This window comes from Oncorhynchus nerka, linkage group LG4 (assembly GCF_034236695.1).
Source record: "Oncorhynchus nerka isolate Pitt River linkage group LG4, Oner_Uvic_2.0, whole genome shotgun sequence".
Lineage (NCBI taxonomy): Eukaryota > Metazoa > Chordata > Actinopteri > Salmoniformes > Salmonidae > Oncorhynchus > Oncorhynchus nerka.
Genome location: NC_088399.1, coordinates 11,263,725 through 11,289,180, shown reverse-complemented (window position 1 = coordinate 11,289,180; position 25,456 = coordinate 11,263,725). Strand labels below are relative to the sequence as shown.

Here is a 25,456-nt window from a genome sequence, read left to right as displayed (position 1 = left end):
TCCTAGGGTTAGAGGCAGATGCTTGGAATTTAGAGTGGTAGAAAGTGGCTTTAGCAGCAGAGACAGAGGAGGAAAATGTAGAGAGGAGGGAGTGAAAGGATGCCAGGTCCGCAGGGAGGCGAGTTTTCCTCCATTTCCGCTCGGCTGCCCGGAGCCCTGTTCTGTGAGCTCGCAATGAGTCGTCGAGCCACGGAGCGGGAGGGAGGACCGAGCCGGCCTGGAGGATAGGGGACATAGAGAGTCAAAGGATGCAGAAAGGGAGGAGAGGAGGGTTGAGGAGGCAGAATCAGGAGATAGGTTGGAGAAGGTTTGAGCAGAGGGAAGAGATGATAGGATGGAAGAGGAGAGAGTAGCGGGGAGAGAGAGCGAAGGTTGGGACGGCGCGATACCATCCGAGTAGGGGCAGTGTGGGAAGTGTTGGATGAGAGCGAGAGGGAAAAGGATACAAGGTAGTGGTCGGAGACTTGGAGGGGAGTTGCAATGAGGTTAGTGGAAGAACAGCATCTAGTAAAGATGAGGTTGAGCGTATTGCCTGCCTTGTGAGTAGGGGGAAGGTGAGAGGGTGAGGTCAAAAGAGGAGAGGAGTGGAAAGAAGGAGGCAGAGAGGAATGAGTCAAAGGTAGACGTGGGGAGGTTAAAGTCGCCCAGAACTGTGAGAGGTGAGCCGTCCTCAGGAAAGGAGCTTATCAAGGCATCAAGCTCATTGATGAACTCTCCGAGGGAACCTGGAGGGCGATAAATGATAAGGATGTTAAGCTTGAAAGGGCTGGTAACTGTGACAGCATGGAATTCAAAGGAGGCGATAGACAGATGGGTAAGGGGAGAAAGAGAGAATGACCACTTGGGAGAGATGAGGATCCCGGTGCCACCACCCCGCTGACCAGAAGCTCTCGGGGTGTGCGAGAACACGTGGGCGGACGAAGAGAGAGCAGTAGGAGTAAGCGGTGTTGTCTGTGGTGATCCATGTTTCCGTCAGTGCCAAGAAGTCGAGGGACTGGAGGGAGGCATAGGCTGAGATGAACTCTGCCTTGTTGGCCGCAGATCGGCAGTTCCAGAGGCTACCGGAGACCTGGAACTCCACGTGGGTCGTGCGCGCTGGGACCACCAGATTAGGGTGGCCGCGGCCACGCGGTGTGGAGCGTTTGTATGGTCTGTGCAGAGAGGAGAGAACAGGGATAGACAGACACATAGTTGACAGGCTAGAGAAGAGGCTACGCTAATGCAAAGGAGATTGGAATGACAAGTGGACTACACGTCTCGAATGTTAAGAAAGTTAAGCTTACGTAGCAAGAATCTAATTGACTAAAATGATTAAAATGATACAGTACTGCTGAGGTAGGCTAGCTGGCAGTGGCTGCGTTGTTGACTTTGTAGGCTAGCTGGCAGTGGCTGTATCAATTATCTTTGAAACAAAGACTGCTATGTAGCTAGCTATGTAGCTAGCTACGATCAAACAAATCACACCGTTGGGACTGTAATGAAATGAAATGAAAATGTGATACTACCTGTGGAGCGAAGCGGAATGCGACCGGAATGCGAAAGTTCTATTCAGTAGACGTTGGCTAGCTGTTGGCTAGCTAGGAGTGACTCCTACGTTAAGGACGACAAATAGCTGGCTAGCTAACCTCGGTAAATTAAGATAATCGCTCTAAGACTACACACTCTAAACTACACAATTATCTTTGATACGAAGACAGCAAAGACAACTATGTAGCTAGCTAACACTACACTAATCAAGTCGTTCAGTTGAGTGTGATAGTTACTACAGTGCTACGGTAGACGGTGAACGTTAGCTAGCTGGCTAGCTGCTGGGCAGATAGGAGGACGACGAAATACGAAATACGATAATTACGCAATTATCTTTGATACAAAGACGGCTATGTAGCTAGCTAAGAAGAAATTGCTAAGATTAGACAAATCAAACCGTTGTACTATAATGAAATGTAATGAAATGTAATGAAAAGTTATACAACCTGCAGACCGAAGCGCGGATGCGACCGCTCGCTCCAACCCGGAAGGTAATATGTTAACCTATTTAACTAGGCAAGTCAGTTAAGAAGAAATTCTTATGTACAATGACGGCCTACCCCCGTCCAAACCCAGACGACGCTGGGTCAATTGAGCGCCGCCCTATGGGTCTCCCGATTACGGCCGGTTGTGATACAGCCTGGAATCGAACCAGGCTCTATAGTGGCGCTTCTAGCACTGAGATGCAGTGCCTTAGACCGCTGCACCACTCAGTCTCAATTAGCCTAATCATTGCCTGGCTTCTGAGCTTCCCTCTTCCTACTGCTGACCATGACCATATCAGAGTCAATTTGAAGGGCCTAATTAGTTATCCCAGTGCATGTGTCCAGCTCCAGTGATGTGGCCCATATCAATTACAGGAATGTGCCATATTAAAGGTAGAATATGCAGAAATCACTCCGCCATTTCCTGGTTGCTAAAATTCTAATAGTTCCCCTAATTTCAGTTTGTGACAAAACAAGCAATGTATAGAGAATCATTGTTCCTAAATGCTGTGAAATATATTTTCAATAACCAAAAATATTGTATTTTTTAGCTTGTTTGAAATTGGTCTACAAAACCGAAATAAAAGACTACGTAAAACTAAACTTAAGAACGGGAAGCATAGAGAGAGTGCACATAGAACATATCTTACTGCTTCCTAGACCTTCTTTCAATGAGAATGACTGATCTATAACTACATTTCTATGTGAATTTGGTCTTGTCACCCAAAAAGTTACATAGTGCAGCTGTCGTGTCTTTACTATCATTAAATGAAGACTTTTAGTTTTTATCAAAGATCCTCTGTAATTGGTATTACGCGATTAAACTGATTAATCATCCAACTGTAATTAACTAGGAAGTCGGGGCACCAAAGAAAATATTCAGATTACAATGTTATAATTTTCCTAATATAACTTTTCAGATATTTTATAACTGATCAATTCGTCTTCGAATTAATGAATTATTTACTTTACCTCACGTTAGTCTCATTCCAAACGTCACGTAAATTGTTGGTTATCTGCACGAACCCAGTCTTCACTATGAGTCATCCATACATCAATTGTCTTAAATCATTTATTTATTAACTAAGTAATTCACAGAACTGCATAAACAAACAAACAAAGTAAAAATGGTTACAAGAAATGATGGGGGAATGTGCCCTAGTGGGCTAAACCGGCATGGCGGCTTGTTGTACAAAAGGGAGGTGGGGGTCGACTGAGATAAGACAACACACAGTTGATAATTATAACAATTGAAATGCTAATCCTTTGCACATGAACGCTCACTCATTCTGGAATTGCCATCAATATATATATTTACGCTCAGTGTGTCGTCTTGATCGCTGTTGAAAAGTTAGTTTCTGTTGGAGAGTTTCCGTCCACTCTCTCTCTCTCTCTCTCTCTCTCTCTCTCTCTCTCTCTCTGTCGTGGTTAGAATGGATTGTTCAGAGTGACATTCATTCATTTCGTTTTTGATGTTTCCCCCGTCTTCGTTCTTCGCGTTCAATGATACCGAATTCCTAGCTGCAGACTAGTAATTAATATCAAAGACTTGTTCTTATTCTGTCGGTATCGATAGTCTAAGAGTTTAACCACGTGGTATGGTTAAAAGATTCAGCAATCGTCTCAACCTTTGTCCTCTCGTGATTGAGAGAAAACATGGTCTGTAACCTTTGTCCTCTCATAATGGAGAAAAACATGGTCTGTTGAGGAATTCTCAAGGTTGGGGTTTTATTCGGAATTGCAGAAAAGGGCCTGTCCCAGGATGCCCTGGGCTCATGGGCGGTCCTCTGATTTAGTTAAACTCAAAAGGGAATTGGAGTTTCCTTCATTAAACAGTCCAAAATCACATTACACAATTTTACAAACAGTCTCATCCTCACTCATTCATCTTATACAACAATTAGATGTAAAACCTCATATCTGAGGCTATTATATAAACAGCGTTATGGTAATGTGGCCGCACCGTCTCTCATGAGTTTTACAAACTTGTACCAAACGGACCAGTTCGTAGCTGGATTCTTCACCGATCTTTTATACCTTCTCCGGAACATAAATGTTGTTCGGACCTCAAGTTCTGTGAGGTGGAAGAAATTCCTTTGTTCTCTATGAAACTTCACTCTGTCTCTATACTGTGTGGCCATGCGGCAGGATCTTCCTGGAATTTACGACCTCTGACCACAGCAGCCTAGTTGTAGGAGGAAGGGAGATGGGGCTTGCTGTACCCAAAGAGGGCAAAGCCATGACACAGCTTTAAAATATTTTACACAAAAAAAATATTTTAGTGTTTTGTTCATTAGTCCACTGTTGATATGGTTCCAGAAAAATGTGCTTGTCAGCAGTTAAGTTGTAACTTTCAGTACAAATTAATAATTGTCATGACATACTAAAATATGTTTTAGAAGAAAAATATCCCTTTAACTGGCCAAGACTCTCCTTGTGAAATAACATAAATTTCATGAGCCGCCAACGTGAGCCACCATGCGCTAACAGGCAAAAGCTAATTCCGCTAACTGCCCTTGCCTCAGTGCTCTTAAGACTCTGGAGCCAGATGAGAGGGGAAAATGAATTAGCTAGGTCATTAGGTGAGAACGGATAGTCCCTCTCTATATCAGTCATCAGTATACACCCCAGCTACAGTTTATTTACTGCTATCCTACCTTAAACTCGTTAAGCTCTTGTAGCTGATGTTGTCCTGCGTAATTCATCAAAAAGTCAAAAGTTCAGGGATGTGAACAAATGTGTCCCAGGTGGTGTTCATTGACGAACGCAGTTTTGTTTCATAGAATAGATAGAGGCGTGATTTATTATATATTCTGTGCTTACTCCACTATTGGGACATTACTGAGTTTGTTAGGTATAAGGCATTGTTTTTCTATCGAGGAGTCCACAGGGAGTTCGAGGATGAAAGTGAGGGATAGTAAACCAAGAGTGAAAGTTGGGGTCCTCTGTTATTTTTTGGTGAATTCCAGAAGGGACTGATTATAGCAGGGACTCAGGAAGCGTTCAAGGCATTTGTTTAAGTATTTGGGATTGTTTGAGTGAATCATTTGTACGATTTTGTCACTTTTGTGTCCGTGTCGCCTCCCCCTTTGATGGAAACCTCCTGATTAAGTAATAGCGTTCCCCTTCAAACAAACAAAACAAATATGACCTGCAGAGTCATCACATTTTGGTTGTTATACATTGATTTGACAGTCTGCGTCCCAAATGGCACCCTATTCCCTATATAGTACACTACTTTTGACCAAGGGCTCTGGTCAAAAGTAGTTCATGATATAGTAGGTAATAGTGAGCCGTTTGGGGCACCCAACACCTTTGTTGTCTCAGACAATTTTATAGGTATTCTCTGTATTTTAACACAAGTCATTCTCCTTCCGTTGCAGCTCCTTCGACAACAGTGGCAAATACCAGCAGCAGTCCCTGGGTCCCATTCAACAGTCCACCATTCTCGTGGTGGATCCCGTCAAAGGCAGCGTACTCAAGGCCTCCGGAAGAAATATGTAAGAAGCGTTACCACCGCTGTGCAAACGAGGGCAATTAGGCGTTTTGAGACATAATAGATGTCTTACGTAATAAGCACACAGGCGTTTGTCCAAAATAGCACCCTTATTCCCTATGTAGTGCACTAAGTTGACTCCTAGGACGCGATGTTGTTGTCTTCATTCAAAGCATTTAAAGAGTGTTTTCTCTGTGTGCTCGGCAGGTTTTACTTGCCTCATGGAATCACCACGGACAAGGACAATAACTACTGGGTCACGGACGTGGCGCTTCATCAGGTAAGAACCATAGTGTTCACATCCTCACTGGCCATATGAAATGTGTCTGATTGAGCCGGCATATGCTACCATATGAAATGTCTGATTGAGCCGGCACATGCTACCATATGGCATGAAAGGGGCTCACTTGTCATGTACCAAGACCCACTACTATAGAAAAACCAATGAGTTGTACTGTTGTGACATTTGGCTTTAGTGATCGTAAGGCCAGGAGTTTTTTATGAGAACTTGACCTAACCAGGAAACACTCTGGACCCTATATAATAAGCCAACATACTTCCGTACCGAAATGGCACCCTGTTCCCTATTTAGTGCACTACTTTTGACCAGTGCCCTATAGAAATAGGGTGCCATTTGGGACATAAGCTTTGACTTTCGTAGTGTACAACATACGGTGTCCCCCTCACCTAGGTGTTCAAACTGAGCAGCGATGGCCGGGACAAGCCCCTGGTTGTGCTGGGAGAGGCCTTTGAACCCGGAAGTGACAAAGAGCACTTCTGCAAGCCCACCGATGTGGCGGTGGACCCCGTGACCGGGAACGTGTACGTGTCAGACGGATACTGCAATGCCAGGATACTTAAGTTCTCACCCGAGGGAAAATACCTGTCACACTGGGGAGCAGGTTTGTAGTACATGCTCCAGACGTGCGCATGTTTGCACACACACACACACACACACACACACACACACACACACACACACACACACACACACACACACACACACACATTCAGACAAACATGAACACACACACAAACACACACACACACAGACACACACACAGACACACACATTCAGACAAACATGAACACACACACAAACACACGCACACACACACACACACAAAAACAAACACACACATTCAGACAAACATGAACACACACACAATGAAAGATTTATTGGCAGTTTGTTTGAAGCGAAGGCCATGTCAGGCTCAGCTTGACATAATGTGTTTGAATCTATATTGATTTACCTGTAATAGCATGCCAATATTTTCTGCTGATGTGGCTGCTGTGAACTCCTCTTCATTACCCCTGGTGCAGTACATCACAACGGTGCTTTTACGGTAAATCATTCAATAGACCTTAGAGGACATGCAGTGGCTGAAGACCTCTACACACGTCTAACTAGTGGGAGCACAGGTTATTTACAGTATCTGGAGTACCTAGTGAAATATCAAATACACTTCTATTCACACACTCCCATTTTATTCTCCTATTCAAATATTCAATAACAATTGTGCCAAAAGAAACTGGGTATAGGGAATATATTAAGACACAATAATAATTTGAGCTGAGTTAGACACAGTAGTTCAAGACCAGAACTCCATGTTTAAACTTTGACATGATGGGGGGGGTGGGGGGTTCTGCTGGGTCACGGATTCCGTGGTTAGGGACATTGTTTTGCACATCTTGTTGGTCCCAAGAACATTCACCATGCTCTAAGGAGGTAACACCAGCGTATAGATAGAGGACTCATCTTTGTGCCTGTGACAGCATGAGCAGGGAGTTATAAAACATGTTGTATCTATCTACAGTCCTCTATCTCCATGGTAACACCACGAAATGTCTGGGCCCCAATGTTCTCAGACAAAGTGAACCTAAGTGATTCACTCCCTGGGCCGTGCTCAAAGACCGTTTGATTCACAGTTGTCTTTCAATTGCTCTGGGTCATATTCACTAGGCTTGAAACTCAAGAAAACAGTCCCAAATGTGGATACACACCATTTTGAAACATTTTGTTACGCTGTGCCCTAATGAACATGTCCCTGTTCTTCCCCCTCAGGCTCGTCAGACAGAAGGAGAAGGGTCCAGTTCCGAATCCCACACAGCCTGGTGTTTCTGCCTGACAGGCGGGAGCTGTGCGTGGCCGACCGGGAGAATGGACGCATCCAGTGCTTTGTCGCTGAATCCGGGGAATTCGTCAAGGAGATCAAGAAGCAGGAGTTTGGAGGGGAAGTGTTTGCCATCTCCTACGCACCTGTGCATGGTGAGTCCGGTGTGGTTTTAGAAATAGAATAGAACACCTATTATCTCTATGGTTATGGGTAGAGAATAGAACACCTATTATCTCTATGGTTATGGGTTGAGAATATAACACCTATTATCTCTATGTGTAGAGAATAGAACACCTATTATCTCTATGGTTATGGGTAGAGAATAGAACACCTATTATCTCTATGTGTAGAGAATAGAACACCTATTATCTCTATGGTTATGGGTAGAGAATAGAACACCTATTATCTCTATGGTTATGGGTAGAGAATAGAACACCTATTATCTCTATGGTTATGGGTAGAGAATATAACACCTATTATCTCTATGGTTATGGGTAGAGAATAGAACACCTATTATCTCTATGGTTATGGGTAGAGAATAGAACACCTATTATCTCTATGTGTAGAGAATAGAACACCTATTATCTCTATGGTTATGGGTAGAGAATAAAACACCTATTATCTCTATGGTTATGGGTAGAGAATAGAACACCTATTATCTCTATGGTTATGGGTAGAGAATAGAACACCTATTATCTCTATGGTTATGGGTAGAGAATAGAACACCTATTATCTCTATGGTTATGGGTAGAGAATAGAACACCTATTATCTCTATGGTTATGGGTAGAGAATAGAACACCTATTATCTCTATGGTTATGGGTAGAGAATAGAACACCTATTATCTATATGGTTATGGTTAGAGAATAGAACACCTATTATCTCTATGGTTATGGGTAGAGAATATAACACCTATTATCTCTATGGTTATGGTTAGAGAATAGAACACCTATTATCTCTATGGTTATGGGTAGAGAATATAACACCTATTATCTCTATGGTTATGGGTAGAGAATATAACACCTATTATCTCTATGGTTATGGGTAGAGAATAGAACTCCTATTATCTCTATGGTTATGGGTAGAGAATAGAACTCCTATTATCTCTATGGTTATGGGTAGAGAATATAACACCTATTATCTCTATGGTTATGGGTAGAGAATATAACACCTATTATCTCTATGGTTATGGGTAGAGAATATAACACCTATTATCTCTATGGTTATGGTCAGAGAATAGAACACTTATCTCTATGGGTAGAGAATAGAACACCTATTATCTCTATGGTTATGGTTAGAGAATATAACACCTATTATCTCTATGGTTATGGGTAGAGAATATAACACCTAGTATCTCTATGGTTATAGAATAGAACACCTATTATCTCTATGGTTATGGGTAGAGAATATAACACCTATTATCTCTATGGTTATGGTCAGAGAATAGAACACTAAATCTGTGTGTTATATCTCTATGGCAGGGATGGGCAACTTGCGCCCCACCCCACCTTTTGAAGACCGTTGGATCAATTTCCACAAAAATAAACAGTACAAAAATATATGTATTTGTTCATTTATTTTGGGGGTGGAACTCATTTGGGGTTTCAACTTACTGTTGAGAGTTTGAATAGTAGGAATACAGAAGGTGCCATTTTAAAATGTGGTTGTGCATCAGCAGTTTTTCTCTTGTGTCAGTCACTGACAGTCACTCAATTAGCCCATGTCAGCTAACATTTTTAGATTGCTAAGTTAGTTTAGCAGCAGTTTAGTTTAACATTTCTATTCACCCTATGGGCAAAATTATTAGAATTGCATGAAATGAGTTATAAAATTGCTAAATCTACTTTCTGTCCCATGGCAAAATGTGTAGAATTGCAGGAAACTTGCTTTAAAACGTAAACATTTTTTCTACGCTCCATGGCAAAATGTGTAGAATTATTTATTTATTAAAAAAAAAAAAATGTTGTGTGACCCCCATCAAAGTTGCCCTTTCCTGCACTTTGGTTATGGATATAAAATAAAACACCAAATCTGGGTCATATCTCTATGGTTATGGCTATGTCATATTCACAGGGATTTATTTTCTGGGAATAATTCAGGTGTAAAATGATTAAAACCATACATCACACTAGGAATCCACTTTATATCGGTTGCCAGTGTGTGTTTTATTTGAGGAAAATTAGACACCAACGTCTTAGAGAAATTATATATCCACATCCCCATAATAAACCCACTTAATTTCATCTGCACACTGTAAGGTCTTTCCTAGAGACAGCTAATTGCACCATTTCACATTGTAACAAACGTTTTTGTGATGCCGACTTTCATGTTGCGTCGCGCTGCCTCATGTAAATGCAAGTCTTCAAAGGGGAAAATCCATATTTATGTGCCTGTTCCCTTAACCTGTGTGTGTGTGTGTGTGTGCGCGCGCGCGCCTTATGCAAATGTTGTGTATCCAGGTGGTCTGATCTACGCGGTGAATGGGGAATCTGCGTACGGGCGCTCTGCCCCTCTCAAAGGCTTTGTGATTAATTATTCAACCAAGGAGATCCTGGATGACTTCAGCCCAGAAAACGCACAGGTTGGTTACGGATGGGAGGGAGGGCTCTGCTGCAAACACAACCATTTTTCTACAAACCAGAGCAGCAATAAATAACAGTATTGAACATCCTTCTGATTCAATCAGCATGTACCATTAATAAGTAAATAAATAAAGAGTGGTCTCTCTGGTCTAATGATGTCTCCATTTTGGCCCTTTTGGCTTTTCATAACAAAGCTGCTCGACATTTAGTTGCTTGTAGAGTAGTTGCTAAATAGCTAGTGTATTTCAGTGAACATTTGCATCTTAGTCATTTAGAATACGCTCTTATCCAGAGCGACTTACAGTAGGGAGTGCATAAATGTTTATATGTTTTCCTACTGGTCCCCCGTGGGTATCGAATGAGCACTCTATACAGGCTTGTTATTGCCACTAGTACAGTACGTCTTCACTACCTTCAGGATAACGACCCTGGATAAAAACAATAAAGCTTAAAGCTGCAATATGTCATTTTTGGAGCGACCCGACCAAATCCACATAGAAATGTACGTTTATAGATCTGTCATTCTCATTGAAAGCAAGTCTAAGAAGCGGTAGATATGTTCTATGCATTCTTTTTCCGATGCTTTCCATTTTCCATTTGGGTCTTTTACTTTTGGTTTCGTACACCAGATTCTTGGATCAACAAGGACAGTTATGGCCTTATGTTGATGGGGATAACCTGCTTGACTGAGGAGGTCCTCCGGGCACGAACCACAGAGGGAGCTCTGTACCAAGCAATCACCTTAATTGCTATTCATGTTACCTCAATCACTATCAGGCACTTCACACACCAGTCAAACATTGGAATTATCTGAAATCTTATCTGCCTATTGAGCCTTAGAGCAAAGCAAAGAAACTAGTTATTGATCTCCATTGAGGGTATGTGATTTGTCTAATACAGTAGGGCGGCAGGTAGCCTAGTGGTTAGAGTGTTGGGCCAGTAACTGAAAGGTTGATGGATCGATTCCCTGAGCTGACAAGGTAAAAATCTGTCGTTCTGTCGTTCTGCCCCTGAGCAAGGCAGTTAACCCACTGTTCCCTGGGCACCGAAGATGTGGGTGTCGATTTAAGGCAGCTCCCTGCACCTCTCTGATTCAGAGGGGTTGGGTTAAATGTAGAAGACACATTTCAGTTGAAGGTATTCAGTTGTACAAATGACTAGGTATCAACAGCGGTTTTTTGTTGTTGCTGGAACTCAAATGAGATTCTGCCTAGAAACATTAAGAGTCACTGGCAGAATGTTTACACGTGATCGTTGGGATCAGACTTAAAGGCATTGTCCATCCAAATTTCAACATGGCATATTGGTTTCCTGTAAGCAGTGTATGGATATGGTTAGACAGCAATCCATGTTCTGGTTTTGTCCATTGACAGGGTAAGTAAACCAATGTTAAATTGTGAATTGGGTGAACTTTCCTTTTAAAAGCTATGGTCTGACAATGGCTCCACTGATTGTGAGATGGATCTACACCCTCGTCTCTGACTACTTGAGCCACTTAAAGTGATTGTGTCATCTTCTTCCAGGAGAGTTAATCATTCTTCCTATCCCTGTCTGGCCAGCCCTGATGCATGACTACCTGATTTAGTGCCTCTGAGCTAATCAGATGCCAGCAGGGAATTTCATTAAAACGGCAATAAAATAAAGATCTTCCTGCCGTGTCTCTTGGGGTTGGTTTCTGTGTGCCAAGTTGAGTGGGGTTTGTGTTTGTCGTCTATCTTGGATTGTAAACTACGAGGACAGGTAGAGACTTATTGGTTTAATAACTGGACACCTTGATTTATCCCGATTTAGATCTGACTGTTACTTTATCAGTGAATCTATGAAGGGCTTGAAGGGCTCCCGAGTGGCGCAATGGTCTAAGGCGCTACATCTTAGTGTTAGAGGCGTCACTACAGACCCTGGTTCGATTCCAGGCTGTATCACAACCGGCTGTGGTTGGGAGTCCCAAAGGGCGGCGCACAATTGGCCCAGCGTTATCCAGGTTAGGGTTTAGCTGGAGTAGGCCGTCATTGTCACCCCCCCCCCCCCTTAAAAGATTTAGATGCACTATTGTAAAGTGGCTGTTCCACTGGATGTCATAAGGTGAATGCACCAATTTGTAAGTCGCTCTGGATAAGAGCGTCTGCTAAATGACTTAAATGTAAATGTAATTGTAAATAAGAATTGGTTCTTAACTGTCTTGTTAAATAAATAAATAAAAACCAATATGTTTACATTTTACTTTAAGTTTCATCTCATAGACTGAAGACATAATGAGTATTAAGTCTTGCATAATCTAGACTGTATTAATGTGATGTACGGAATAATTTAAAGATGATTGTTTTTGAATGGCTGTACTAACTACAGTGTGTCTTCCCTCTGTTTTCAGGAGTTTGGAATGCCCCACGACATTGTTGTAACCAAAGATGGGCGTGTCTTTGTAGGAGATGCAGCCACAGACTCCGTGCTAAAGTTCTCCTCTGACAGTAAGTCAACTTTAACCAAAGTATTCCAGATTATCCAGGATGTCTCACTAAGAAAGTTTAATTAGATTAACCTTTCGACTGTGAAATTAAACCTCTTAGATGTTAAGTCCCCCATATTGTTCTGGACCCGTTCCGAATGACATTTTGGTGTCCAAAGCGCTGTGTGAACGCCGTAGGGTCGGTCCGTGCCTTATAATGCCAGAAAGCCCCATCTGTCTGTTCTCTGCTTCCACTCTCCCAGCGGAGCTGACTTGAAGTGTCAGGTTTCAGAACCTACATATGTATAGGGAATGACGTGTCACATTTTCTAGCCTATCCAGCCAAGCCTGGGTGACGGCATTTGAACGGTGACAGTCTAACAAGTCCAGGCACTGTGGTTTCATCTGTCTGATATTCTCAGCCAGGTTTTAGAGGTCTCAACATAAAAAATGACTAAATAATTAACTAGAATTTAAACAAACACTTGAATGGTGTCTCTTCGCCGCTCAATGGGACGTTTAGGAGAAAATTATTTTATGTGCCAATATTGTAGTCACTAAGTATGATCATATTTATTTTGCAGTTATAAGAAATGTGAAATCTTATAGCAAGTTGTTTATAATTTGATTATTACTATATTTAGAAAACGTTTCAGTCATTTCAAGCGCTATTGCCCCACTTTTGTTGAATTGGAAAATAAACACATGATTTTTCATATTTTCATAATATTTGTACAAGAGGTCGACCGATTAATCGGCATGGCTGATTAAATTAGGGCCGATTTCAAGTTTTCATAACAATCGGTATTTGGCATTTTTGGATGCCAATTATGGCCGATTACATTGCATTCCACGAGGAGACTGCGTGGCAGGCTGACCACCTGTCACGTGAGTGCAGCAAGGAGCCAAGGTAAGTTGCTAGCTAGCATTAAACTTATCTTATAAAAAACAATCGATCTTCACATAATCACTAGTTAACTACACATAGTTGATGATATTACTACGTTAACTAGCTTGTCCTGCGTTGCATATAATCAAGGCGGTGCCTGTTAATTTATCTTCGAATCACAGCCTACTTCGCCAAACGGGTGATAATTTAACAAAGGCGCATTCGCGAAAAAAGCACAGTCATTGCACGAATATACCTAACCATTAACATCTTTTGCCATTCTTAAAATCAATACACAGAAGTATATATTGTTTAAACCTGCATATTTAGTTAAAAGAAATTAATGTTAGCAGGCAATATTAACGAGGGAAATGGTGTCACTTCTCTTGCGTTCATTGCACGCAGCGTCAGGGTATATGCAGCAGTTTGGGCCGCCGGGCTCGTTGCAAACTAGTTTGCCAGAATTTTACATAATTATTACATAACATTGAAGGTTGTGCAATGTAATAGCAATATTTAGACTTAGGGTTGCCACCCGTTCGATAAAACACGGAACAGTTCCGTATTTCACTGAAAGAATAAATGTTTTCGAAATTACAGTTTCTGGATTTGACCATATTAATGACCAAAGGCTCGTATTTCTGCGTTTATTATATTATAATTAATTCTATGATTTGATATTTGAAAGAGCAGTCTGACTGAGCGGTGGTAGGCGGCAGCAGGCTCGTAAGCATTCATACAAACTTTACTGCGTTTGCCAGCAGCTTTTAGCAATGCTTGATCATAGCGCTGTTTATGACTTCAAGCCTATCAACTCCTGAGACTAAAGTGCCTATTAGAACCTCCAATAGTCAAAGGTATATGAAATACAAATGGTATAGAGAGAAATAGTCGACGCGTCATAATTCCTATAATAACTGCAACCTAATATTTCTTTACTGGGAATATTGAAGAACTGGGAATATTGAAGCACTATGAACTTGAGCTTGTGCCCTCAAACGTGAGTACACCTCAGTAATTTATAATTATTTTTTACCAGCAAGGGGAGTTTCAGACCTTTTTAAAACCTTTTTATGCAACATTACATGTTATTGTTTATGGCCATCTCATGAAAAATAATTATGTTTGGGTGTATCTATTTAGGCAGAAATCTAAATCTTGCCCTATCATTCAAGATTTATTAAGGGATTTCAGGCATGAATTAGTGGACTATTGGAGTGACATTAAAAATGGTTATATCCAATTTGACTCATCAGTTATGGAGCTACAAATTAGTATTTTATTTATGAAACGTAATTTATACCAAACATTAGGAATACCTTTTACATTTACATTTACATTTAAGTCATTTAGCAGACGCTCTTATCCAGAGCGACTTAAGTGGACTTGAGTGGAATCTCAATTCAATGGCTCAGACACAAGAGGCATGTGGCAGGGTCTACAGTCAATCACGGACTACAAGAAGAAACCCAGCCCAGTCACGGACCAGGATGTCTTGCTCCCAGGCAGACTAAATAACTTTTTTGCCCGCTTTGAGGACAATACATTGCCACTGACACGGCCTGCAACGAAAACATGCGGTCTCTCCTTCACTGCAGCCGAGGTGAGTAAGACATTTAAACGTGTTAACCCTCGCAAGGCTGCAGGCCCAGACGGCATCCCCAGCCGCGCCCTCAGAGCATGCGCAGACCAGCTGGCCGGTGTGTTTACGGACATATTCAATCAATCCCTATACCAGTCTGCTGTTCCCACATGCTTCAAGAGGGCCACCATTGTTCCTGTTCCCAAGAAAGCTAAGGTAACTGAGCTAAACGACTACCGCCCCGTAGCACTCACTTCCGTCATCATGAAGTGCTTTGAGAGACTAGTCAAGGACCATATCACCTCCACCCTACCTGACACCCTAGACCCACTCCAATTTGCTTACCGCCCAAATAGGTCCACAGACGATGCAATCTCAACCACACTGCACACTGCCCTAACCCACCTGGACAAGAGGAATACCTATGTGAGAATGCTGTTCATCGACTACAGCTCGGCATTCAACACCATAGTACCCTCCAAGCTCGTCATCAAGCTCGAGACCCTGGGTCTCGACCCCGCCCTGTGCAACTGGGTTCTGACTTCCTGACGGGCCGCCCCAGGTGGTGAGGGTAGGCAACAACATCTCCTCCCCGCTGATCCTCAACACGGGGGCCCCACAAGGGTGCGTTCTGAGCCCTCTCCTGTACTCCCTGTTCACCCACGACTGCGTGGCCATGCACGCCTCCAACTCAATCATCAAGTTTGCGGACGACACAACAGTGGTAGGCTTGATTACCAACAACGACGAGACGGCCTACAGGGAGGAGGTGAGGGCCCTCGGAGTGTGGTGTCAGGAAAATAACCTCACACTCAACGTCAACAAAACTAAGGAGATGATTGTGGACTTCAGGAAACAGCAGAGGGAACACCCACCTATCCACATCGATGGATCAGTAGTGGAGAGGGTAGCAAGTTTTAAGTTCCTCGGCATACACATCACAGACAAACTGAATTGGTCCACTCACACTGACAGCGTCGTGAAGAAGGCGCAGCAGCGCCTCTTCAACCTCAGGAGGCTGAAGAAATTCGGCTTGTCACCAAAAGCACTCACAAACTTCTACAGATGCACAATCGAGAGCATCCTGGCGGGCTGTATCACCGCCTGGTACGGCAACTGCTCCGCCCTCAACCGTAAGGCTCTCCAGAGGGTAGTGAGGTCTGCACAACGCATCACCGGGGCAAACTACCTGCCCTCCAGGACACCTACACCACCCGATGTTACAGGAAGGCCATAAAGATCATCAAGGACATCAACCACCCGAACCACTGCCTGTTCACCCCGCTATCATCCAGAAGGCGAGGTCAGTACAGGTGCATCAAAGCTGGGACCGAGAGACTGAAAAACAGCTTCTATCTCAAGGCCATCAGACTGTTAAACAGCCACCACTAACATTGAGTGGCTGCTGCCAACACACTGTCATTGACCCAACTCCAGCCACTTTAATAATGGGAATTGATGGGAAATGATGTAAATATATCACTAGCCACTTTAAACAATGCTACCTTATATAATGTTACTTACCCTACATTATTCATCTCATATGCATATGTATATACTGTACTCTAGATCATCGACTGCATTCTTATGTCACTAGCCACTTTAACTATGCCACTTTGTTTACTTTGTCTACATACTCATCTCATATGTATATACTGTACTCGATACCATCTACTGTATGCTGCTCTGTACCATCACTCATTCATATATCCTTATGTACATATTCCTTATCCCCTTACACTGTGTATAAGACAGTAGTTTTGGAATTGTTAGTTAGATTACTTGTTGGTTATCACTGCATTGTCGGAACTAGAAGCACAAGCATTTCGCTACACTCGCATTAACATCTGCTAACCATGTGTATGTGACAAATAAGATTTGATTTGATTTGACTTACAAATTGGTGCTTTCACCTTATGACATCCAGTGGAACAGCCACTTTACAATAGTGCATCACCTTTTCCTAATATTGAGATGCTCCCTAGTTTCTGCCCTCAGCAATCGTCAATACGTCGGGTCATGGACTCTCCAAGGCGTTGAAAGCTTTCCAAAGGGAGACTGGCCCATGTTGACCACAATGCTTCCCACAGTTGTGTCAAGTTGGCTGGATGTCCTTTGGGTGGTGGACCGTTCTTGATACACACAGGAAACTGTTGGGTGTGAAAAACCCAGCGGTGTTGCAGTTCTTGACACAAACCAGTGCCCCTGGCACCTACTACCATACCCCGTTCAAAGGCACTTAAATCTTTTGTCTTGCCCATTCACCCTCTGAATGCTATTGGTATTTGGTATTTTATTAGGATCCCCATTAGCTGTTGCAAAAGCAGCAGCTACTCTTCCTGGGGTCCACACAAAACATGACACAAATGGCACACATACACACTTCATGTCTCAAGGCTTAAAAATCATTATTTAACCTGTCTCCTCCCCTTCATCTACACTGACATCAATAAGATGATAGCAAGTGGTAGTGCTGAGCGGTTAGTGCTTTTTGAGGTCAGTTCGGTTTCGGTTCGATCATTTTTTTTTAATCACGGTTTTTCATTTTGGTTTCATTTTTTTTTTTTTTTAACATTAAATGCACTATGCATTATGTGGGTTGAGTTCTGTAACAACACAGAATAAAACAATGAATAAAAGTCCCATGATGGTAGTGACTGTCCATTACTGCTTATCACTTATTTACCATCATTTATTCACATTACTTTATTAAAATATTTCAGTTGTTGTGTATATTACATTAGTTTTATTTGATAACTTTATTATTTCATTCCAAGTCATCATCTCATCTCTATTTAATAGTTCTTCAATGTAAATAAGGCTTACTATTATATAACTGCTGAATACCAACTATCAATCACCTAGATCATGTATTTTCAGGTAGAGATAATTCACTAAGTAACTGCACTCTATCCCTCTCGCGTGTTCTCTCTTCTCTCTGTCAACGAGATCTCCGTGTCTGCTCCACACAGACATGACAAGCTGGCGCGCAATGGATTATGGTCATTGCAGTGAATCAGCACTTTTTCTGCGCGAAACTATGTAGAATATTGGCCTGTTGGAAACTACGACTCCCTACCACATCACACAGTTCAGGTTTGATATGATTGCTCTCTACAGAAACTGAGCATCGAGTTCACAGGGGGAAAAAAGAAGGAAATGGAATTCAAATAATTGAACCGACGTCAGTCAATTAATGTTGGTTAATTGCTCCGCACTAACAAGTGACATCAATGAAGAATCATGGCTTTCATCTGGTCAGTCTGTCATGGAAAGAGCAGGTGTTCTTAATATTTTGTATACTCAGTGTAGTGTTACCACATCAATTGATAAACCATACATTTTCTATTGACAAAATGTGAAATATTTTTGATATTATTGCTTTGTCAATACAGTTCAGATATATTTGTACTTTGTATGATTGTGTTTGGTGTAACTGCATGGTGTAATTGATGTGGATATAGATATGTATAGTGTAATTGATGTGGATATAGATATGTATAGTGTAATTGATGTGGATATAAATATGTATAGTGTAATTGATGTGGATATAGATATGTATAGTGTAATTGATGTGGATATAAATATGCTATGTATAGTGTAATTGATGTGGATATAGATATGTATAGTGTAATTGATGTGGATATAGATATGTATAGTGTAATTGATGTGGATATAGATATGTATACTGTAATTGATGTGGATATAGATATGTATAGTGTAATTGATGTGGATATAGATATGTATAGTGTAATTGATGTGGATATAGATATGTGTAGTGTAATTGATGTGGATATAGATATGTATAGTGTAATTGATGTGGATATAGATATGTATAGTGTAATTGATGTGGATATAGATATGTATAGTGTAATTGATGTGGATATAGATATGTATAGTGTAATTGATGTGGATATAGATATGTATAGTGTAATTGATGTGGATATAGATATGTGTAGTGTAATTGATGTGGATATAGATATGTGTAGTGTAATTGATGTGGATATAGATATGTATAGTGTAATTGATGTGGATATAAACTCAGCAAAAAAAGAAATGTCCCTTTTTCAGGATCCTGTCTTTCAAAGATAATTCGTACAAATCCAAACAACTTCACAGATCTTCATTGTAAACGGTTTAAACACAGTTTCCCATGCTTGTTCAATGAACCATAAACAATTAATGAACATGCACCTGACAAACGGTCATTAACACACTAACAGCTTAACAGGTAGGCAATTAAGGTCACAGTTATGAAAACTTAGGACACTAAAGAGGCCCTTCTACTGACTCTAGAAAACACCAAAAGAAAGATGCCCACGATCCCTGCTCATCTCCGTGAACGTGCCTTAGGCATACTGCAAGGAGGCATGAGGTCTGCAGATGTGGCCAGGGCAATAAATTGCAATGTCCGAACTGTGAGATGCCTAAGACAGCACTACAGGGAGACAGGATGGACAGCTGATCGTCCTCACAGTGGCAGACCATGTGTAACAACACCTGCACAGGATTGGTACACCCGAAAATCACACCTGTGGGACAGGTACAGGTACAGGATGGCAACAACAACTGCCCGAGTTACACCAGGAAGGAACAATCCCTCCATCAGTGCTCCGACTCCGCAATAGGCTGAGAGAGGCTGGACTGAGGGCTTGTAGGCCGGTTGTAAGGCAGGTCCTCACCAGACATCACCGGCAACAATGTCGCCTATGGGCACAAACCCACCGTTGCTGGACGAGACAGGGCTGGCAAAAAGTGCTCTTTACTGACGAGTCGCGGTTTTGTCTCACCATGGGTGATGGTCGAATTTGCGTCTATAGTCGAAGGAATGAGTGTTACACCGAAGCCTGTACTCTGGAGCGGGATCGATTTGGAGGTCATGGTCTGGGGCGGTGTGTCACAGCATCATCGGACTGAGCTTGTTGTCATTGCAGGCAATCTCAACACTGTGCGTTACAGGGAAGACATCCTCCTCCCTCATGTGGTTCCCTTCCTGCAGGCTCATCCTGACATGACCCTCCAGCATGACAATGCCACCAGCCATACTCCTCATTCTGTGCGTGATTTCCTGCAAGACAGGAATGTCAGTGTTCTGTCATGGCCAGCGAAGAGCCGGGATCTCATTCCCATTGAGCACGTCTTGGACCTGTTGGATCCGAGGGTGAGGGCTAGGGCCATTCCCCCCAGAAATGTCCGGGAACTTGCAGGTGCCTTGGTGGAAGAGTGGGCTAACATCTCACAGCAAGAACTGGCAAATCTGGTGCAGTCCATGAGGAGGAGATGCACTACAGTACTTAATGCAGCTGGTGGCCATAACAGATACGGACTGTTACTTTTGATTTTGATCCCCCCTTTGTTCAGGGACACATTATTTCATTTCTCTTAGTCTGATGTCTGTTTATGTCTCAGTTGTTGAATCTTGTTATGTTCATACAAATATTTACACATGTTAAGTTTGCTGAAATAAACGAGGTTGACAGTGAGAGAACATTTATTTTTTTGGTGCGTTTAGACATGCTATGCATAGCGTAATTGGATGTCTATATAGAAATGTGTAGTGTAATGGATGTGTAAATACAGTTGAAGTCGGAAGTTTACATACACTTAGGTTGGTGTCATTAAAACTCATTTTTCAACCACTCCACAAATGTTTGGTTTACAAACTATAGTTTGTCGGTCAGGACATCTACTTTGTGCATGACACAAGTAATTTTTCCAACAATTGTTTACAGACAGATAATTTCACTTATAATTAACTGTATCACAATTCCAGTGGGTCAGAAGTTTACATACACTAAGTTGACTGTGTCTTTAAACGGCTTTAAAAGCTTCCGATAGGCTAATTGACATCATTTGAGTCATTTGGAGGTGTACCTGTGGATGTATTTCAAGGCCTACCTTCAAACTCAGTGCCTCTTTGCTGGACATCATGGGAAAATCAAAAGATATCAGCCAAGGTCTCAGAAAAAAAATTGTAGACCTCCACAAGTCTGGTTCATCCTTGGGAGTAATTTCCAAACGCCTGAAGGTGCCACGTACATCTGTACAAACAGTAGTACACAAGTATAAACACCGTGGGACCACGCAGCCATCATACCGCTCAGGAAGGAGACACGTTCTGTCTCCTAGAGATGAACGTACTTTGGTGTAAAAAGTGCAAATCAATCCTCGAATAACAGCAAAGGACCTTGTGAAGATGCTGGAGGAAACAGGTACAAAAGTATCTATATCCACAGTAAAACTAGTCCTATATTTACATAACCTGAAAGGCCGCTCAGCAAGGAACAAGCCACTGCTCCAAAACCTCCATAAAAAAGCCAGACTATGGTTTGCAACTGCAAATGGGGACAAAGATCATACTTTTTCGAGAAATGTCCTCTGGTCTGATGAAACAAAAATGGATCTGTTTGGCCATGATGTCCATCGTTATGTTTGGAGGAAAAAGGGGGAGGCTTGCAAGCTGAAGAACACCATCCCAACCGTGAAGCACGGGGGCGGCAGCATCATGTTGTGGGGGTGCTTTGCTGCAGGAGCGACTGGTGCAAGTCAGTGTTGCCCAGCAACAGCCCCAAAACATCACTGCTCTAGAGGAGATCTGCATGGAGGAATGGGCCAAAATACCAGCAACAGTGTGTGAAAACCTTGTGAAGACTTACAGAAAATGTTTCACCTCTGTCATTGCCAACAAAGGATTTATAACAAAGTATTGAGAAACTTTTGTTATTGACCAAATACTTGTTTTCCACCATAATTTGCAAATAAATTCATAAAAAATCCTACAATGTGATTTTCTGGATTTTGTTCCCCTTGGTTCACTCCAGACCTGACTGCCCTCGACCAGCACAAAAACATCCTGTGGCGGACTGCAATAGCATCGAAGAGTCCCCGTGATATGCAACTGTTCAGGGAAGTCAGGAACCAATACACGCAGTCAGTCAGGAAAGCTAAGGCCAGCTTCTTCAGGCAGAAGTTTGCATCCTGTAGCTCCAACTCCAAAAAGTTCTGGGACACTGTGAAGTCCATGGAGAACAAGAGCACCTCCTCCCAGCTGCCCACTGCACTGAGGCTAGGTAACACGGTCACCACCGATAAATCCATGATTATCGAAAACTTCAATAAGCATTTCTCAGCGGCTGGCCATGCCTTCCGCCTGGCTTCTCCAACCTCGGCCAACAACTCCGCCCCCCAGCTCCTCGCCCAAGCCTCTCCAGGTTCTCCTTTACCCAAATCCAGATAGCAGATGTTCTGAAAGAGCTCCAAAACCTGGACCCGTACAAATCAGCTGGGCTTGACAATCTGGACCCTCTATTTCTGAAACTATCCGCCGCTATTGTCGCAACCCCTATTACCAGCCTGTTCAACCTCTCTTTCATATCGTCCGAGATCCCCAAGGATTGAAAGCTGCCGCAGTCATCCCCCTCTTCAAAGGGGAGACACCCTGGACCCAAACTGTTACAGACCTATATCCATCCTGCCCTGCCTATCTAAGGTCTTCGAAAGCCAAGTCAACAAACAGGTCACTGACCATCTCGAATCCCACCGTACCTTCTCCGCTGTGCAATCTGGTTTCCGAGCCGGTCACGGTGCACCTCAGCCACACTCAAGGTACTAAACGATATCATAACCGCCATCGATAAAAGACAGTACTGTGCAGCCGTCTTCATCGACCTTGCCAAGGCCTTCGACTCTGTCAATCACCATATTCTTATCGGCAGACTCAGTAGCCTCGGTTTTTCGGATGACTGCCTTGCCTGGTTCACCAATTACTTTGCAGACAGAGTTCAGTGTGTCAAATCGGAGGGCATGCTGTCCGGTCCTCTGGCAGTCTCTATGGGGGTGCCACAGGGTTCAATTCTCGGGCCGACTCTTTTCTCTGTATATATCAATGATGTTGCTCTTGCTGCGGGCGATTCCCTGATCCACCTCTACGCAGACGACACCATTCTATATACTTTCGGCCCGTCATTGGACACTGTGCTATCTAACCTCCAAACGAGTTTCAATGCCATACAACACTCCTTCCGTGGCCTCCAACTGCTCTTAAACGCTAGTAAAACCAAATGCATGCTTTTCAACCGATCGCTGCCTGCACCCGCATGCCCGACTAGCATCACCACCCTGGATGGTTCCGACCTTGAATATGTGGACATCTATAAGTACCTAGGTGTCTGGCTAGACTGCAAACTCTCCTTCCAGACTCATATCAAACATCTCCAATCGAAAATCAAATCAAGAGTCGGCTTTCTATTCCGCAACAAAGCCTCCTTCACTCACGCCGCCAAGCTTACCCTAGTAAAACTGACTATCCTACCGATCCTCGACTTCGGCGATGTCATCTACAAAATGGCTTCCAACACTCTACTCAGCAAACTTGATGGAGTCTATCACAGTGCCATCCATTTTGTCACTAAAGCACCTTATACCACCCACCACTGCGACTTGTATGCTTTAGTCGGCTGGCCCTCGCTACATATTCGTCGCCAGACCCACTGGCTCCAGGTCATCTACAAGTCCATGCTAGGTAAAGCTCCGCCTTATCTCAGTTCACTGGTCACGATGGCAACACCCATCCATAGCACACGCTCCAGCAGGTGTATCTCATTGATCATCCCTAAAGCCAACACCTCATTCGGCCGCCTTTCGTTCCAGTACTCTGCTGCCTGTGACTGGAACGAATTGCAAAAATCGCTGAAGTTGGAGACTTTTATCTCCCTCACCAACTTCAAACATCAGCTATCTGAGCAGCTAACCGATCGCTGCAGCTGTACATAGTCTATTGGTAAATAGCCCACCCATTTTCACCTACCTCATCCCCATACTGTTTTATTTATTTACTTTTCTGCTCTTTTGCACACCAATATCTCTACCTGTACATGACCATCTGATCATTTATCACTCCAGTGTTAATCTGCAAAATTGTAATTATTCGCCTACCTCATGCCTTTTGCACACATTGTATATAGACTCCCCCCTTTTTTTTTCTACTGTGTTATTGACATGTTAATTGTTTACTCCATGTGTAACTCTGTGTTGTCTGTTCACACTGCTATGCTTTATCTTGGCCAGGTCGCAGTTGCAAATGAGAACTTGTTCTCAACTAGCCTACCTGGTTAAATAAAGGTGAAATAAAAAAATAAAAATTATTTCTGTCATAGTTGAAGTGTACCTATGATGAAAATTACAGGCCTCATCTTTTTAAGTGGGAGAACTTGCACAATTGGTGGTTGACTAAATACTTTTTTGCCCCATTTGTAGATAATGTATGTATAATGGCATTGTTATTTGATGTGTACTGTATGCAGCCTCATCTGCAAAAGAGACTGTGGTCTCCCTGCTTAAATAAAGGTAAAATGAAATGAACATCATGTCAAAATGGATCCCTCTTTCACACATTGCTCCAGATAACATGTTTTATAAACAATGTATGAATTCTGTAATGTTGGCTGTAAACTCACAGAGCCATGTTTTTTATGTTCTTGAAAGAAAATTCTCCAGCATGTAGCGAATCAGTGGCGAACTGCAAAATGATTGACTAACGCTCTAGGCCACTGCACCGCCACCTTATGTTTCTGATGTAAAGGGACTATGAATTGCTGGATGTCCTTCAAAAAATGCCTTTGGCACGCCAATTCAAACCGAGCGAATGCACAGTTAATCCCCTTGAATGGTTTAATCCCCGTTCAAGTGTAGGTGACTCACTGATTCAGTTATCTGTTAACAACACAAAATGCATAGAACAATTAGAGTTTTGTACATTTTAAATGCAAATCAACAGAACCCACGTGAAAAGCAATTGCAATCAAATTGAAAGCATTGCACTTCACACATTACTAATGAGAAGCAGTTGATTTTGCACCAGCAAAACATTGTGTTTGTTGAAAAGGTCACCATATTGTACTGTATAGAGGCAGAGTGTTCATAATCGTATGTAATCGACACCATTGGTGCAATGCCTTTATGAGATGGACATTCGATCATTGTTATGAAACCGCTAAATACACCATAAGAGAACATGAGTAAGCACAACTGTACAATCCGTTTGGATTTATTCTTTATTTAATTGCAGTGAATGAATCACTCAGTCACATCAGTCCTTGACACCACTGTCTCTCTCACCCTCTCTAGAAGCTGAACATCGCTCTGTTAAGAAAGGTGGAATTGAAGTACAAGAAATCGAAGGTAGGCTGCTTATTTTCAATGACGGCCTAGCTGCCTATTCAGGGGCAGAACGACAGATTTGTACCTTGTCAGCTTGGGGGTATGAACTTGCAACCTTCCGGTTACTAGGCCTACGCTCTAACCACTAGGCTACCCTGCCGCCCCATATTGAAGTTGT

The 25,456-nt window shown here is 42.5% G+C and overlaps 1 protein-coding gene across 5 annotated transcripts in view; it reads left to right on the top strand.

Annotated features, from left to right (window-relative positions):
* The window catches only part of pam (peptidylglycine alpha-amidating monooxygenase), a 156,399-nt gene that overhangs the window by 118,127 nt on the left and 12,816 nt on the right, over positions 1–25,456 (top strand). For all 5 annotated transcript variants that reach the window (XM_065017215.1, XM_029646556.2, XM_029646549.2 and 2 more), the window contains 7 exons: positions 5,396–5,512; positions 5,716–5,788; positions 6,200–6,410; positions 7,574–7,777; positions 10,084–10,205; positions 12,575–12,671; positions 25,246–25,299. In XM_065017215.1, the coding sequence (XP_064873287.1) occupies positions 5,396–5,512; positions 5,716–5,788; positions 6,200–6,410; positions 7,574–7,777; positions 10,084–10,205; positions 12,575–12,671; positions 25,246–25,299 (878 nt within the window). The remainder of the gene's footprint in view (positions 1–5,395; positions 5,513–5,715; positions 5,789–6,199; positions 6,411–7,573; positions 7,778–10,083; positions 10,206–12,574; positions 12,672–25,245; positions 25,300–25,456) is intronic.